At 38.2% G+C, this 18432-nt stretch overlaps 1 protein-coding gene across 3 annotated transcripts in view; it reads left to right on the top strand.

Annotated features, from left to right (window-relative positions):
- Positions 1-5580: 5580 nt before the first annotated feature.
- The window catches only part of LOC135776671 (rho GTPase-activating protein 24), a 26280-nt gene continuing 13428 nt past the window's right edge, over positions 5581-18432 (top strand). Inside the window, exons 1-2 of one of the 3 annotated variants that reach the window (XM_065287523.2) lie at positions 5581-6052; positions 9978-10094. In XM_065287523.2, coding sequence (XP_065143595.1) covers positions 6001-6052; positions 9978-10094 — 169 coding nt within the window. In that variant the 5' untranslated portion in view covers positions 5581-6000. Of the gene's footprint in view, positions 6053-9977; positions 10095-16559; positions 17800-18432 lie in introns of those variants that run through there. The other 2 variants (XM_065287522.2, XM_065287524.2) reach the window with 2 other exon arrangements.

Here is an 18432-nt window from a genome sequence, read left to right as displayed (position 1 = left end):
TGGTGTGTAAGTTGTGTGTGTTTGACAAGTTTCATTTTCTGAAGAGCCTTTGGTCAGCACAAAAAATGTGTAACGTGTGTATTGACACAAGAAGAGAGGAAAGCTCTTAGTGATAATTGGACTGTGGTCACGAGTGGACAGAAATCTGCCCAGTTACTGTACTACACAGGTCACAGAAGTCTTTGCACATCCCAACTTCTTTACAACAGACAGAAAGTCATTTCTAACAAGATCTGCAAAAGCGATTTGACACTGCAGATTTGATTCAAACTGGTTGCTGCAGGTTCATCATTAGCCAGATAAGACTTTAAGTCATAAAGAGATGGTTCACATAAAAATGAAAACTTTGTTCACAGACATTGAGTCTTTCTCTGTTCTTCAGAACCCAAATACAGATTTTAAAAGTGTTGTTTTTGGTTTTCTGGTTACTATGGGAGTGGATGGTAACTGAGGCCGTCACCATCCACTGCTATGGTACCCGAAAAACCCTTCAAGCTTCAAAAGGACTCAAAATTGTTAAAGGTGTCGTAGAATGTAAAACTGTATTTACCTAGACATAGATGAGTAATACGAGCTCTGTACATCGAATGACATATTATGAGCCCAACATGATCTCACGGCAAGTCGTGTTATAGTCACAATTCATGAAAAATTTGAAATTCTGCTTTTTCCGTGCCTTGAGCAAGAAAATATTTTTCATTTCTATGAATAGTTTTTCGTGTCTGTGGCACGCCTTTCTTTTCTGTCTTACGACGATTATGCTTAATAAACTGGTAATAACCAAGCGTGCCGCACAAGCCCTGAAAAGCGAAGCCAAAACGCCTCGATCGCCCCCCAGTGACTGGTCCTAGTATATGTCATAAACCCCGCCTCCCCATGTTATTCAATGGGACTTGAGACCAACTAAAAAAATTAATTACACTTCAATTATCTTTTTTCTGAAGCTGGTTTCTGTCATTTACTGTAGTTTTTATCACGCTGATGTAAATTCAAATGTTTGTTTTTAAAATAGGTTTGTGTTTAGTTAGTTATTTAATGATATAAAAACGGTGGTGTCACGTCATGATTGACAGCTGTGATATCGTGTGATAAGCGCATTCTACGAGAGCGAGGGCGGGGTTTTGACTTCGCGGCTTCCCTTCCTGCTCACTACTGCGCAGGACTGGTCCCGAAATCGCTATTGCGCAGACTCAAGACCCAAGATGTCAGCGCCATATCGGGACACTGGCGGCTTCACTTTTCACCAATGGAAGAGAGCGAACAGGCGTCGTCCATCTTTTTTACAGTCTATGGTAATAACACGTGGGGTCATGAAAACCGTAAAACCCATAAAAAAGGGAAAGCCCATAAACGGTGTAAGCAAAAATCGATCGGCACAGGTAGTTTTTTGCTCATTACCCCGATTACGCGTTGCATGTAAACACCTTAACCCGCTTTCTCTCGGTTTTGTTAATGTGCGCATGTGTGTGAAAGATAAACGTCACACGCGGAAGTAAGTGCAAAGTAACGCATAAAAGTCTCCGCTCGACTAAAGCAGTTGCCAGAGAAACATGGAAAATAACAACTGATGTTATATTGACAGGTTCTGCAGACACGAGAAGAGATGAAGAGTTTGGTTCCAAAACGCAATAAATCCATTTTGACAAATTTGGGTAAAAACGTGTTTTCTATACCAAGAAAGTGACAAGATGAAAACCACTATTTTCTGTTACAAACATTCACATAGCATCTTTATTTTATAATAACATAAAAAATTCAAATCCATAACTTGATTTTCAAAGATTTATTATAAAAACTGATTATTTTTAAGTTGTTATTTAAAATGCTATAAATCTATTGAATCAATCGCCTATATAAATGTGCATTCATCTTTGCCATGTTATATACATTTAGTTGACTAGTGGTATACACTGATTAAAAAATAAACATTAATGAGATTAATGAAAACACTTTGTCATATTAAGAACACTTTCATTGCTGCTGTTATACTTGACGTTGTCGCTTAACATGTTGACAGCGATCAGCTGTAAAATGTTTTGGTCCTGCTCGATTTTCGTTGACTTTGAGTAAAATTATGTAAAGTTTCTCATAAGATCCCCTGGGATCAATGTGTTAGCCAGAGAGAAGCTAGATGCTGTTGGGAGAACAAGCACCCGTCTCCCGGGTGCCTCTCGCATAAATTATTAGATGTTAATGGCTTACGTTTCTTTCCCGTTACAAAAAAACATCACAGGTTTATCAATGCTATTAAAGTATTATTTTGTTTTTGTTTATTTGTTGATCACGGAGTATAAAGTAGATGAGGAAAACTAAAATTCTGTGTACTCAATGCGCCACCATTGTTTGTTTACATTGCATGGAATGGTGCGCTGTAATGTGTGAAGCGGATTTATTGCATTCTGTAGAAAAGGAGGAGTGGCGTTTATTGCGTTTTGGGAAAAAAGTGAGAAAAGATGACAGAATAACATGGCGGATATTGGATTTTGCATAATTATACAAAATTGCGTAAGTATAGCTTAAGACAGATATGCCGTCTGCTTTTTAAACGACTATTATGTACTACAGGCGATGACGTCACTACCTGCGAGAAACCTGACAAATCTCCAAGTCCCATCTAAACGCAGTTGTCTGCATAGACGGTTTATTGATTTGCTATAAATGCATGAAAATAGTTTTCTACAATAAGCAGATTTTTGATAGTTATCTGCATGTAGCTAAACTATTCACGCCTGAAGTTCGGGTTTGGGTTGCCTAAATAACAGAAAGTGATTCTAACCCCAACCCCAAGCGACAATGGTAAGAAAATACGAAAAAACAATGAGAAAACAATACATCAAATGACACGAAAAAGACATCCGTGCTCAAGGAGGATAAAAGCTGAAATTCATGCCATGAACAAAAATAAATTAATACATTTTTCATGACTATAACATGACTTTCTGTGAGATCAGTTTGCTTGAGCCTCAAACACGATTGTTTTCTCCTTCTTATGTAAACCTCGTGCATACAAAAGACCGTTGGAAAACCAGCCAATCTCAACATAACACCAGCTGTGACGTTACAGTCGAGTTGTACGCCCCAACCTTAAATTAGGTACAATGCTAAAACGAAAATGCATATATGGTTTTGTATACAGTGTATTTAAGCCATTTGTCAAAATGATAGCTAATCTTCTAATTAAATATTAATTTATAACTCTTATGCCCTGGGAACATACATGGTAGGTTTATTAATAGTTTGTTAATTTACAGCAAGTACCCTACTTTTAACACAGTAAGGCTACTTTTGAACCATTAAATTAACTTTTCCTGTCTAAAACAAAACACTTGTGACTCCCACACTAAAGGTAAATAAAACGTTATCCCCTTCATTTTAATCTTGTGACAAACTAAACTAACATAGATTCTATAAGATGTGGTCGTCTTACAGGGTCAACATCAAAAACATAAATTAAAACACACTTACAGTATGTGCGAATCAGAAGTGCCAAAATGTCCTAGTAAAGTTGAAAATGATGAAATCCTTCAGATTGATACGTTTCAGGCAGGTCTGGATCAGTGATCTCTTCAGAATTGAGACCAAACTTTGTAACTATGCCGATCTTATACAAACAGCTTAGTAACGGACTATATAAAAAGCAAACATAAAATCGTATTATTTGTATACTGAATGTGCTGGGGATCTGTGATTGGATAAAAGGTGTCGTGATCAGCACAGCTGCTGCTTGTGCTGACAGTGGATGACATCAAAGTACAGTGAGAGCATTTCGATACTGGCTTCTGTAGGATTTCTCGAATCCCTCTCGCAGGATTTTGATGTTATCTGCCTGTCGTTGTGGCGCCACAAGAAGTCGAAGCCTGTTGTATCAGTCACTGGTTAGATCAAGCGTAACAGTCAAAAAACGGGACACGGGACGTACCGTACAGGACAAATAAATAAATTAGGCTTAAAATACGGGACGTCTCGGCTAATCCGGGATAGTTGGCAACCCTAGTCCATACTTACCACTCAGAAACATCTAATAACAATCTCCAAACAATTAACTATTCCTTGAAGGTGACATAGAATGATTGAACGGGGTATTTATCCTTGTTCTGTGATGTGACATGTAGACAATTTTTGTTTTTGTTTGGGTCTGTAATGCCTTAGAAGCTTCCTAAAAACCTCTCTCAGATAGCTCTATTAGGGTGGGGGATTTTAAACAAGTGGTTTTGCACCTATTTGGCTCCCCCTACTGGCTTAACTTGCAATCTCATTACTGATTGGCTGACTTTCCTGCCACTCAAAAAATGTAGCCAATTATTTTAAAGTGGAGGGGCAGTGAGATGCCTGTGATGTCATAAGCATCAGTTTTTCAGATTGGGCCGTTTTCTGGCTGACATTTCTAAAAGAGGAATTTCTCTGAGACTGAGATGTTTAGCATGTCTAGCACTTTTTGTATGTTTGTGAATGTGGGTAGACTACCATTATTCAACAAAGAAAAAGTATAAAAATGGTTTTTCATTCTCCGTCCCCTTTAATATCTTTATCTTCATCTGATACAGACTCAAACATAAGGTCTGTTTGCACAAACACAGAGCTTCTGAAGGAGCTGCTCTGAGAAACAGCCAATCAGAGCTCAACATTGTTATTCATGACTCTTTCAATTCAAATAAGGTAATAATTTCTGCACTTCCTAAAGCATTCTTTTGCACCTTTAAGATAACTCCACTTCAATTGTATCATATATTTCCTAAAGACATTTACTCCTACTACTTTCTTGTTGTGAATATTGCAGTTGTTGGCACATTAGTTTAAAGTGAACACATAATGGATTATATTTTAGTTCAGGACACTTATGCGTGGAGCTATAGAACAATTTTGGGTTCTTTTGAAGATTGACGAGGCGTCGCCATCCTCTTCCATAGTAACCAGAAAAACTCTGTTTTGAAAATCTGCATTTGGGTTCTAAAGGACAAAGAAAGACATGAGGGTGAGTAAACAATGGGTGAACTATCCCTTTAACAGAATTAGGAACATGGATAAGTATTTCTTTTAAATAACACCCTCAGTAAACATTAGACAAACAAACTAAAGGAATTCAACTTTTCCTCCAACTCTTATGATATCATTAAGTTGTAAAGCCTATATTTGTAAGAAAGACGCATGTATTGGGTTTGTATTGTGTATTCGGTGTCTGGGAATTCATGACAAGTCAGTGGTCACATCATAAAAGCTACGTCTACTAGACTTGATGGAATGTGTAAAGCCTACTGAAAAAATTCATTCCTCTTGCCAAATGAAGTGAGGCTCTTTCATCAGGATCAATATATGCCTGAGATCCTGCCAGAGCGGGAATCATAAATCTGGCTCGCAGAGCAAAGGAAAGAGAGAGAAAAGGAGAGAGAGGGCAGATGGAAGAGAAGAAGAATAAGAGAGAGAGAGAGAGAGAGAGAGAGAGAGCGGCTCCTCTTAGCTTAATGGAGGATGGTTCAAAAGTTTAACTTGCCGGCCACACACTTACGTCTTTGAGTCATTGTGTGCGGGCGAGGGCCAATCACACCGATGGCCATTAAACCAAATGCGGGTCTAGTCTGTGGGAAGGAGGAGGGGGGGTTTGTGGGGTAGATGCATTAGGGAAATTGGCCCTGGCTGCCTAAGATGGTATACTGTACTGAAGTAATTACAGTTGCCGGAGGGATGCTGAGGTGTGTGTGTGTGTATGCATGTGTGTCCACAACAGTCTGCCGCAGAAGGTCCACGCCCCGCCCATCTCCCCAGCAAAGCGACTGCCAACGGGATAGGGCTGGGGCTTTATTGATGAGATGGATCAGGAGGGAGATATGGGTAGAGAGACAGATGGGGATTTGGTTCGGGCCATGGCAGTGGTCGGGAGCCTGTGCTCAGGGATGCCGCCGGCGTGGCCAGCCCTCACTGATTAGCGGCAGCCTGAGCCCTGGACCCATGATGATGCATGTCAATAGAGGACCTGAGGCATCTTAAGAGAGATCCACCTGCAGGATGGGACTCACCTGCTTCAAGTCTTGGAAGTACAACAGTTCTGCACAGAAAGGTGAGCGAGTGCGAGTGCTTTCTTTCACTTCTGGCTCTTCATAGAGCAAATATGGATGATTCTGTATATTCAATCTGATACTGTTAACTTTTTGAAAACTTTGGTGGTGTTGAAGAAATGTAAAATGCTGTATAGATGACAAAAGAGAAAAAAATACAATTTTAGATTTGGATAGCTGAAATTTGAAGATACCACAAAAAAAAGATGGAAAATGTAAACATATAAAATTATACAAAGGGTTCATTTCTTGTTAATAATTTCTTGTTGAAAAAATTGTATTTCGGAATGGCCTTTGGGTGGGATTAAACAGATTTGATGCGAAAGCATTTTATGAACGTATAGTATAGTATGTGTCGAGAGCATTGGGTTACATTCTAATTTTTGACATTTAGTGGCTTTTGCATCTGAACTCTTCATATATAAAAGAAAGATTTCCTCCAAGAAGTGATTTTCTGTAAATAGCATGCGTCTCAAGATGGGTAACACATGACCGATCTAGATTTTACATAACCTTCCTGAATAGATCAGATAGCATAAGCAGTGCAGAAGGTCATGGGTTTGATCCCAGGGAACACAAGTGCTGACAAAAATAATGTATATCTTGTGATGCACAGCATGTTAAGTCGCTTTGGATTAAAATGTCTGCTGAATACATAAATGTAAATGATAGAGAGAGTTGGATATATCAGGCATCCAAATAAACAGACATGAGTATCAGGGGAAATTATCATTAATAAACAATAATTTGAAGTGCTTTTTAATGAGAAAGCTGATAGATGACACAACATTTTTTTTAAGTTGGATCAAGTGAATATTCCACTTTCATAAAAAAAATCCTGATAATTTACTCACCCTCATGTCATCCAAGATTTTTATGTCTTTCTTTGTTCAGTTGAGAAGAAATTCAGTTTTTTGAGGAAAACATTCCAGGATTTTTTTTCCATATAGTGGACTTTTTTGACCTGAACAGTTTACAGTTTCAATGCAGTTTCAAAGGGCTCTAAACGATCCCAACCGAGGCATAAGGGTCTTATCTAGACCCTCATTTTTACAAAAAAAAAAAAAAAAACTGGTACTTTCGCGCTAGTGCGACCTTACGTATTGCGTAATCACATAGAAAGCTCACATATGCGAAACTACACACCAGTGTTTACAAGTGTGTAGAAAGAGGACCATTCAGACGTTGTCTGTGAAATGATAGTAATTAATGTCTTTGTGTCAGTTTATTGTTTAAAATGGTCCCCAAATGTGCGTTTCACATATGTAACACGTGACCTTTCAACATGATTACATAATACGTAAGGTTACCCTGGTGCATCACATGGTTAGCGCAAAAAGAGAAGATGTGCTTTAAAAGTGCATATTTTTTTAGGAGAAAATGACGATGGTTTTGCTAGATAAGACCTTTATGGCTTGGTTGCGATCATTTTGAGCCCTTTGAAGCTGCATTGAAACCGTAAACTGTTGAGGTCCAATTAAGTCTAAAATATTGAGAAAAAGCATGCAATGTTTTCCTCAAAAAACATATTTTTCCTTATCTAAACAAAGAAAGACATAAATAACTTGAATGACACTGGGTTGAGTAAATTATCGCATTTTTTTATGTAAGTGGAAATAAATAAATAAACTTTAATTGGTAACACCTAAAAAATATTTTGTTTCAACATTAATTTTCTCACTTTAAGTTTACAAAACTTAATTTTAAGTTTCACCAATTAAAGTGGTTTGTGTAAATAGATTTCACTTTCATTTTTTATAATGTTAGAACGCATTAAAGCTGAGAAAAAAATATAGCCGTTCTGATGTTATGTGATGGTGGGCGACAAAAAAAACCAAGAAGTGAATTTTGGGATTGTTCAGACAAACACTAAATCTCCATGCTTCTCGTAGACCAGGTATTTATTTTTTATTTATTTATTTGGATCCCCATTAGCCATTATCAAGGTAGTGGCTATTCTTCCTGGTAAAAAACAAAGTTACATTACATTACATTAATACATGACAATAAAAAAATATATAAAAAAAATAAAAACAATAAAAATATACAAACCCTATATTCATCCAAAACATCACAATCAGCAATTTATTGAATACTGTACCATTAAATAATTCTTTAAAGCTTTTTTAAACCTCATTTTACTTGATAAAACACATGTAATATCCGATGGCAATTCGTTCCATATTTTCATTCCTCTATACATTACAGTCCGTTGCTTGGCATTAGTTTTTGAAACAGGAAGCAGGAAATATCCCTTTAATGCATGCCTGGTGTTAAAATTATGACTAACATTACTATACAAGAGTTTAGAGTACAATACATTTGGGTCTCTCGATACTGAAATGTTTCTTATAAAACATAGCAAAGAAAAAATTACCTTATCCTTCACTATTAACCAACCTAAATCTTTGTGCATTCTTATGATATTAACCCTTCTTTTACAGTTCAAAATTAATCGTGCAGCTCTATTCTGTACTAACTGTAATTTTCCTAAATCTTTGGTAGTAGACTAACAACCATCACATTTGGAATAATTTAGTATTAAAACTACAAGTTGTTAAGGGTCTGATTTGTCTTAAACTTTGCATGACGCGAGACTAAAGTGTTGTTTTTCTATTATCATTACTGATTTTTTGGTAACACTTTACAATTAGTAAACTACATAAGTTAACTGCACTTATACAGTATTTATTTATCTTTGTTAATCTTAATTTCAACAATTACTAATATTTTATTAAAATCTTGTTAACGTAATTTAATGCACTGTGAACTAACATGAACAAACAATTAAAAGCTTTATTTCTATTAACTAACATCAACAAAGAATAATAAATAGTGTAACAAATGTATTGCTCACGATTTGTTCATGTTAGTTAATGAACCTTATTGTAAAGTGTTACCGATTTTTTTATTCTTAAGTCTACTGAAGCCATGACAATGTTGTGGATAAGATCATACATGTATTTGAATAATGTCCAAATATCACTGACAATAATTACTTGCACCCTTAACAATGACTGCCAAATGTGCTCGAGAGAGTCAAAGTAAAGACAATTAGTGTTGCTGAGAAATCTGTTAACCATTATGGGATACTCATGTAAATGCAAGATCAGCATCGGTGTCCATTGTGGCGGTCACCGCGCTCTGAATCTGTCAAATGGCCTATCGTGGCATTTCAATGCTCTCCTTTTAATAACATTATTGGAAAAGCCAGCCTTGCCGAGGGCTCGGTATTGATAAACCACTTAGCTGGATTTTACAGCTCTCGTCTTGTTACCGAAAGTGTCCTCTTTAAAATTAATTACAGCACTCCGCCAGCAAATGTGAGTGGAATCTGGGACATGCTTTAATTGTGACCAAGACCCATATTGTGATTAATATTGTCTCAGGGAAAAGTATGAAGGAGAAAAACGGCAAGTTTTTAATTAAATTATGAAAATCGATTCTCTCCTTTTGTCTTGCTGAACTCTTGTGGTTGTTAGAGATAAGAAATGGTCATCCAATTCATCTCAGGCTGTCTTCCAGTCTGCTCACTGATGGACTTGAAGGACGCAGGCACCATTAAGGGCCAACAGAGATTTTTTACACACTAACTAGAAGTATAGGACACTCTTTTTAGTATGACTGCCCTCAACGGATACAATTGTGTATTCATTTTAATAAAAACTAAAATGAAAATTTAATATTAATTTAGTGGGAACAAACAAGTAACCTCGAATGCACTGTACTAAGAATTGCTTTGGATAAAAGCACTTGAAAAATGTATGTATTTATGCCTTAAATAAGTAAATAAATAAAGTAGATATAAAATAACAGCCTGAAGCAAAGCATTCTGGGAACCAAACAGCCAGCAAACAGCTGCCAGTAATACTGTAATTTCTATAAATATTTTTTTATCTCCATTTATTTTTCTCATCTCTCCATCAGGAGGAAACAGGGATGTGCTGGTTAGTCCTGGTTCATATTTCTTCTTGTCAAACAGCTGCGGTCAGGGGGAGGAGTGGCTGAAGAGCCTAAACAAAGGCATCTGGATACCTTTCACAGGTACACACACACACACACATACTGTACATATGATCCAACTGATCTTCGTTCTGTGGTCTCTGGAAAATCCAGCCTTGTGCAAGTTCCCATGATAACTCACACTTATAAAATCAGTGACTGCCTAAGTATGTCGAACCTTGAAGAAGAAGATCTGATCGGTCCTTAGCCAAAGTCAAAACAATCCCCCTACACACAATGCACACACATTCCACTCATTTCCAAATCATGGGCCATGCATTACACACTTAAATGACTAAACGTCTCACAGACCTCGCTTTGTTAGCAGAGATCTCTCAAAAAATCCCAAAAACACATGCTGCTAAAACTGATGTCATTCAAAACAGGGCAGTTTTGCTGGAAAAACAAGGTACACATTTTCCAGCTACGCTCTGAAAGATTCTGGGTTGTTTCAGCCCACGACTAAGTAAAATACAGACAAACCCAAAGGTTGGGTTGAATTAACTTTGAAAATGTCTATATTTGACCAAACCATTGAAACAACAGAGTATAGTTTACTTAACCCTCATAAGCCCCTATTTTCCTGTCTACGTTAGAGTTCATTGGGGGTAAAAATGACCCCAGAAATTAAAAGAGTGATTACAAAAAAGATATACATTTTTAATGATACAAATAATATGTCAATTTTTCTGTTTACTTCCCATCTATACGTTAATGCTGTGTTTTGGGACATATGAAGTACTTTTAAACCTGTTACCACTCAATTCCTCAACTACACCATTAGCTTACTTGTAAAATATAAAATTTTTATGAAAAAAATCACATACAATTATTCTTAGATATTGATCTAGATGTTATGTGTAGAATTCGCCATTTGGTGTTTAGAAAAAAAAACATAAAAGAATTACTGTTTAGGAAATAAATCATTTCGACCAGCAGATGCCCATTGAGACCCATTCATTTTACTGGATGTGGCCAACTGCTCAACATCACTACTTTAGTGAAACGTTTTGTGAATTTATGTTTATATAAACATTAGAAAGGATATTAAAAATAAATATTATTTTAAATAGTATCATTTTTTGTACTTTTTGATGCATTTTGAAATGTCTGAAATTTGAATGAATGTCAGTGTGTGTGTGTCTGTGTGAAAAAAAAAGAAAATTTTTTTTTTTGCAAATCCCATTCATTTCATGAAGGGAACCATGTTTTTAAACTAAAGAAAAGTGGCTTTGGGGTAAGATTGACCCCAAGGGACTTATTAGGATTAAGAGTGTACTGTGTCATAGTTTATATGTATGTTGGATAAACCCTAGACAGAATATCCCGAATAAGGATCTTTATCCTAAACCCTCAGTGGTTTATTGCACCCCTCTCCGCTTCTTGTCTTACCTGCAGTGAAGAGTTGTGATGAGCAGTACACATTTACCCCCATCATATAGCTGATAATGTACAGAGACACCATAACAATCTTCTACATTTTTACCTTTATCCATTACAAATAATCAATGTTATGTTTCACGACACACTTGGCTTAAAGTTCTACTAATTGTTATTTTACAAAAGCAAAACTTATGCAATTTTTTGCATTTCTTTTTACTGCACATGTTAGGGGGTGTGCACACCAAAGCTTTTAAAGGCGGCTGAAAACGCCTAGCGGACGCCGACTGCCAGCTTTCTTCAGCTGAGCGCTTTGGTTGCTGTGATACTTCTGCTTTGTTTATCATTTTGTTTATTGATGTACGATGCGCCAGTTGGTTGTTGTGATATTTGTCCCGCACCTTCTCCACTTCGACGGCCATGTCAGAACTGACATGAATGATAGGGATGTAACGGTTAAATCACGTGTACCATTAAAAATGCCTGTCTGAATTCGATTTTGAACCGCAAGGCTGCGATTCTTTGTTTCATGCACAGCTTGTGCGTGTACTACGGCATTTGGTCAGTAGGAAGTCCTTCTCAATCTAAAATCATTATGAGTCTGAGTCGTTTATAACGTGCATTTAAAAAAGCAACACTCATTAAACAAAATCATTCATAATATTCTTTATTATCATGAAAATACCTGAAACAATTGGAAGAACAGCGATAGAAATATTCCTGCAGACATTTCCTGGAATAGTGTTTGTAATGCTACTTCTTCTGTGTGCAAAAGGGAGTTTCTGAATGAGAGCGCACCCTGGCGTTCAGATGTGCCGGGATTTCACCGTAATTCATTCAAATTCATTAATTGAGAAAACGCGCATTAGCACGTTAAATCGTTAAACCCCTAATAAATGAGCTGAGCTTTTCACCCAAAATTGAATATTTTTCAACTCTGTTCGCTCAGGACGGAAAAATCGTTGAAAACTGGATTTGGGGTTGTGTGCACCAAAACGTTTACACCCGCGGCAGGCGCATGTTTTCAATTGTTTCCAATGGAAGCTCGGCGCTTTTCAAATAAGCCAGAAGCTAGCGGGTTTTTTCCGCGCTGAAAACCGGCGCTCGGCGGTTTTTCCGCGCGGCGCTGAGCGTCGAGCGTTGAAAGAGATTCAACTTTGGGAGAAAAGCTCCGCTCGTCAATGTCAGTTCTCACACGGCCGTCCAATCACAGTGGAGGAGGGGCGGGACATTACCACAGCAACCAACCGGCTCGCAGCTGAAATATCACAGCTACCAAAGCGCTCAGCTGAAGAAAGCTGGCACTCAGCTGAAAAACAGCTGGCATTCGGGGTCCTCAAGGCGTTTTCAGCCGCGTTTAAAAGTTTTGGTGTGTCCAGCCCCTTTCAGTGTAAAAAAAAGCCAGCTGCTGGCTTTTTTGAAAAATGCCGCGCTTCCATTGGAAACGATTGAAAACATACGCCGGCCGCTGGCATAAAAGCTTTGGTGTACATGCTACCTTAGAGCGCAATTCCGGAAAAGCACAGATAGGAGTGGTAATATTTGCAAATTATTTACTAAAAAGGCGCAACTTAAATATATACAGGCACAGGCACAACACTTGTTTTCCATAATTACCATGCAAATCTACTAAGATCAGCGCAAATTAGTTTAGGGGGACGGAAAAAAGCAGAGCTGATGAGGGGTGGGTGATCTTCAAACATACCTCCTCTTATTAGAAACAATTGCAGCCATTTCAAGCACAAAATGATTTAAGACATGAAATAGTTGTGCAGATACCAGTAATATCACAAGCGCAAACATTAGGCCGGTTCAACTCCGACAGCCGGATGACTTCAAAGTTCCGCGAGAACGATTTAAAAGCAGACTCCTCCGTATGATTTCGCTAATCGCTCTCGGGGTACTTTGACGCTGCATAAAGTCAAACAAGCCTACTAGTAAATCACATTGTGTGAATCATTTAAGGTTAAAGTTTTTGTCTGAAAGGGCTACCCAGTCTCACAAAGTTTTGTGATATAGTCTTATATAGCGTATTTTTTTATTCTTTTTTCATGATATTATCACGAATTTTCGCCTTTTTTTATGATCGTATAATGAATTCCTGTTTTCGTGTGATTATCACGTATTGGTTACTCAACTGCTTTTTCCTATTTTGAAACCATTGTCGCTTCGGTTTATGGTTAGATTTGGTGCTTGCATTAGAATGTCACTTTAAGTATTGGTTTATACGATTTTTTCTGATTTATTTTTTTATATGTCGCCTGGCGTTAGGGTTAGAGTTGGGTTTAGGTAAGGATGTCATTTTATGTAAATCTAATCCTAAACCGAAGCGACAATGGTAAGAAAATAGGACAAAATAGTTGAGTAACCAATACGTGATAATCACACGAAAACAGGAATTCGTTATACAAAAAACGCAGAAATTCGTGATAATATCACAAAAAAATTATCAAAAAAATATGTGACTATATAAAGAAATTTTGTGAGAAAGGGAAACTCCTAGAAATGCCTATGCAATAAGGTCAGTTGCAAAAATAACTAGATAACACCTTTCCAGTGCTAATTATCCACTGCGCGTCTTAAGTTAATCTTGACAGTCGTTATTTATGGCTGATGCAGGCCGGTAATAAATCTGGCCCTTTATCTCTATCAGGATCCATGTTAAAAACAAGTTGGTATAGCGTTTATAATCTGTGGCATTAGTTGGTGGCACTAAGTGTATTTTGGACAAAACCTCAGTTGCAAACCTCTTTACACTTAAAAATGACCCGCTGTCACGTTAAAGCCGGCTCTCGCATTGTATTTTCTCGTTAGTGGCGAAAATGTTTATCGTAGTACTTATGCGCTCATTTTGGGTGTTTATGTCATGAATAAACACATTAGCGGTAATTTCCCAGACAGGGTTTACATTAATCCAGGACTATGTTATATGTTAAGATATGTCAGTTCTAGGTGTTGTGTTTTTAAATTAAGAAAATGCATTTTAGTCTGGGACAGGGATAAGCCCTGTCTGGGAAACCCATAATATGATTAAAAAGAGCGTTCAAGCAGCTGAAACTCTGCCAATCCTGCAGATCCATCTTCATGTTATTGTTTTCAAGATTGTTGCTGGTCATTTTCATCTTTCAGTAGCGTAAGGGTCATATGATGGCAATTGACGAATCAGGGAAGGATACGTAATGATCCAGAACGCCCAATAAAAGGTACATTCACATTATAAGCGATTTTGTTGCTTTGTGTTGCTTGTCTCTCGTTAAAGGGCGTTTCTAAATCGTGGTTGTCATAAACAAATACTGTCCAAATACTGTCCACTCCATTGCTAGCCGCTCAAGAAAGTCATTCATCATTTGCATAAGGTTAAATTTTTCTCAACTTTTTCCCGCGACTAAACACACCCCATCCAGTCGCCAACAGTCACTGTTGATTTTGTCGCCCAAAGTCACCAAGCTTCTATTGAAATCAATGAGATTGCATTGCTCTGCTACTGCTAGTAGCTGCGAATGTGGGCACTCGTGCCTTCGTTTCAGAATCCGGTTAGATCCGTCTAGACTGCAGCACAACCACTGCATTTTAAAACTAAAACAGGGTCTGCAGCGTTTACAAATGTCAAAACCCTGGAGTAATCTGGATGACAGGTGTAACCGCAGCAAAAGTAATGCATTTTAAAACGAAAACACATTAATGTAAACGTAGCCTAAGCTAACCTTGAGCGGCAAAGTTCATGTTGATGCTTATTTCCCAGGAGGGATTAACATTCCCAATGAATTCCCAACGTTACCTCACAGACAGTCCCAGGCTCCAAAAGGTGAGAGATGGCCCTTGAGATAACTCACAGCCACATTTACATTCACTGCACACTCAAAGTGCTCGGCTCGGTGTCTCAGGAACCGTTTTAGACTGGGATTCTCATCAGGGTTATGTCATGTTACCGGGCACTCATGTATAAAAAGAGTTACAGGGGGTGTGTTCAGTTGTATCCAATGGAACATTTTTGGATGCATGCCATGTGAAGTGCAAGAAGACTGAGAGAGAGAGAGAGAGAGAGAGAGAGAAAGAGACGGACAAAGAAGGCACGAGAGAGAGAAAGAGAGTTAAAAAGTACAGAAAGACAGACAGATAAAAAGATATATGAATAGAAAGAAAGACAGATAGATAGAAATAAAGAAACAAAGGCAGGCACATAGACAAACAGAAAAAAGACAGATAGAGAAATAGAGAGAGAGAGTACAGACAGACAGATAGATAGATAGAAACAAAGACAGACAGAAAGTAAGATAGAAAGAGAGAGGCAGGCAGGCAGACAAACAAACAAACAGAAAGACAGATAGAGAGAAAGAAAGAAAGAAAGGCGGACAAAGAAAGACAGATAGAAAAATAGAGAGTGAGTACAGACAGACGGACAAACAGTCAAATATATAGACCGAAAGAAAGACAGACAGACAGATAGAGAAATAGAGAGAGTAAGAAAGAGAGAGGACAGACAAACAGACGGACAGACAGACAGGCAAACAGACAGACGGTTAGTCAGACAGATATATAGATAGAAAGACAGACAGACCGACAAACAGAAAGAAAGACAGATAGAGAAATAAAAAGAGTGAGTACAGACAGACAGACAAATATATAGACAGGCAGACAGACACAGACAGAAAGACAGACAAATATATAGACAGACAGACAGATAGACAGACAGAAAGAAAAAAAAAAGAAAGGTAGAGAGAGTGAGAGAGAGAGTACAGACAGACAGACAGACAGACAAACAGAAAGAAAGAAAGACAGATAGAGAAATAGAGAGAGTGAGTACAGACAGACAGACAGACAGACAGAAAGACAGAGACATAGAGAGAGTGCGAGAAAGTACACACAGACAGACAGACAGAGAGACAGACAGACAGACAGATAGATAGATAGATAGAAAGACAAGCAGACAAACAGAAAGAAAGAAAGAAAGAGAGAGAGAGAGAGAGAGAGAGAGAGAGAGAGAGAGAGAGAGAGAGAGAGAGAGAGAGAGAGAGAGTACAGAAAGACAGACAGATAGAAAGTAAGCAAGAAAGAAAGAAACAACGACAGACAGAAAGGACGATACAAAGAGAGAAAGAGATTGAGAGAGAAGCGGGCAGACAGAAAGAAAAATGAGAAAGAAAGAAAGAAAAGAGGCAGAAGTTTCCAGCTCATTTGTTTTTAGTCAATCTGTGTTTTGTGGTGTTAATGATTTCTAGTGAGGGTACAAAGATAGGGGTATAGAGAGGGTGTTGATGCCATATTGGCCATGCTCCAGTGAACCTTCAGTCAAGTACTCTGATACAGAAGAGGGCTGGGAAAGACGAGACACGGCAAAATAGGCAAAGACAAAAACGGGAGAGGAAGAGTGTACAAAAGACATTCAAGAGCGAATGAAAGACAGAAGGAAACCAAGCCACATACAGTTAGGGAGGCGAACTTAATTTGACTTTAAACTAAGGAGGTGCTGAGTCATGTCACTGGAAACTTTGGACAATTAAGTCCAGACAAACATAACCTCCTCTTGCAAGCGACGCACTCGTATCCCTTTCGATGAATCTGTCAACAATGGCATAAGCCTGAGACACCCACTTCAAACAGGAGCACCACATGGAGCATCTACTTCATACTACAGTATAACTTTATTCTTGGATGCCGGCAGTAAGACACCAATGAAGATGTCAAACACTGGATGAATAGCAGCGTGGAGGAAGTGTTTTCATAACCCTGACATCAAGGACGTCTACTGAACTGGGACAAGCTTAATCAGCTGACTTTTGTAAATAAGGGAAAATTTTGTGAATTCTTAGCAATTTATAAAAAAAAATGTTTACGGAATTCCGGTAATTCCGTCAAATTTGTAGAGGTACGCACTTGAACAAGGACTCTTGTTTCTGGGTGAGGACTGTCATATCAATTGGAATGCTGATATATGCGATAAGCAGGCATATCTGAGCTAAAGGGCCAGTGTTGCACATCAGCAGGAGAGAGAGAGAGAGAGAGAGAGAGAGAGAGAGAGAGAGAGAGAGAGAGAGAGAGAGCGCTTCTCTTCAGTGCACTAAGCCTTATCATCTTACCTGCAGACAGTAGAGAGGGAGGCAGAAAAGAGCGAAAAATCCAAACAGGAGTTTGATAAGCACGAGTAAATCTAGGTTCAATGAGGACATCTGTTTAGCGCAAGCAACGAGACAAAAACGGGACACCGAGCGGTAGATGTGTGCATGTCTTTAAAAAGACAGGAAGACTGAGGATAAAAGAGACGGACAGGAAAAGATGCCAGAAAACAAGCAGACTCTCCAGCGGACTGGAAGCTATCTATCCCATTCTGCTTACAGGAAGATAAAAAGAGTCCTGAGCTTTAAAAGACGTGAGTACTTAAAGGGACAGTGCTTTCTGAAATTTGTGCAATGCAAAGGTTGTAGATTTAGTTTCCAGGGAACACGATATAAAAAAATGTATAGCTTGAATGCACTGTAAGTCACTTTGGATAAAAGCATCTGCCAAATGGATAATTGTAAAATGTTTATGTTGCTTCAAACCACAACAAAAAAGATGTTAGCCTTTGTTATAGTTCTTGACAGCTTCAGTCACCATTTACTTTATCACAGTATTGACAACGATGCATTGACAGTGAAGAGCGGCCGAAGCTCTCAGCACCTAACATTCGGTCTTTTGTGTTGCACCGATGAAAGTCATAGGTGCTTGGAATAACATGATGGTAATGAAAGATTTTTGGGAAAACTAAAGTGTAAATTATAGTCGTGTGTAAGGTATACGCCATAGGCTTTGTGTAGTTCTGTGTAGCCTGATGCACACCTCACCAAAACTTTAACAATGTTTCCGTTCTATGCGGACCACAATGCGCTGTGATCAGGGGCCTCATTTATAAAACTTTGCGTAGGATTTGCGTCAGAAGTGGCGTACGGATTAAACATAGGACGCGCGTACGCACAGAAATATTCGGATTTATAAAACCGTGCGCACGCACATCCTACGCATT

Source organism: Paramisgurnus dabryanus, chromosome 18 (genome assembly GCF_030506205.2).
Source record: "Paramisgurnus dabryanus chromosome 18, PD_genome_1.1, whole genome shotgun sequence".
NCBI lineage: Eukaryota > Metazoa > Chordata > Actinopteri > Cypriniformes > Cobitidae > Paramisgurnus > Paramisgurnus dabryanus.
Note: the sequence above shows the minus strand (reverse complement) of the source record. Positions and strands in the feature narration are given on the sequence as shown.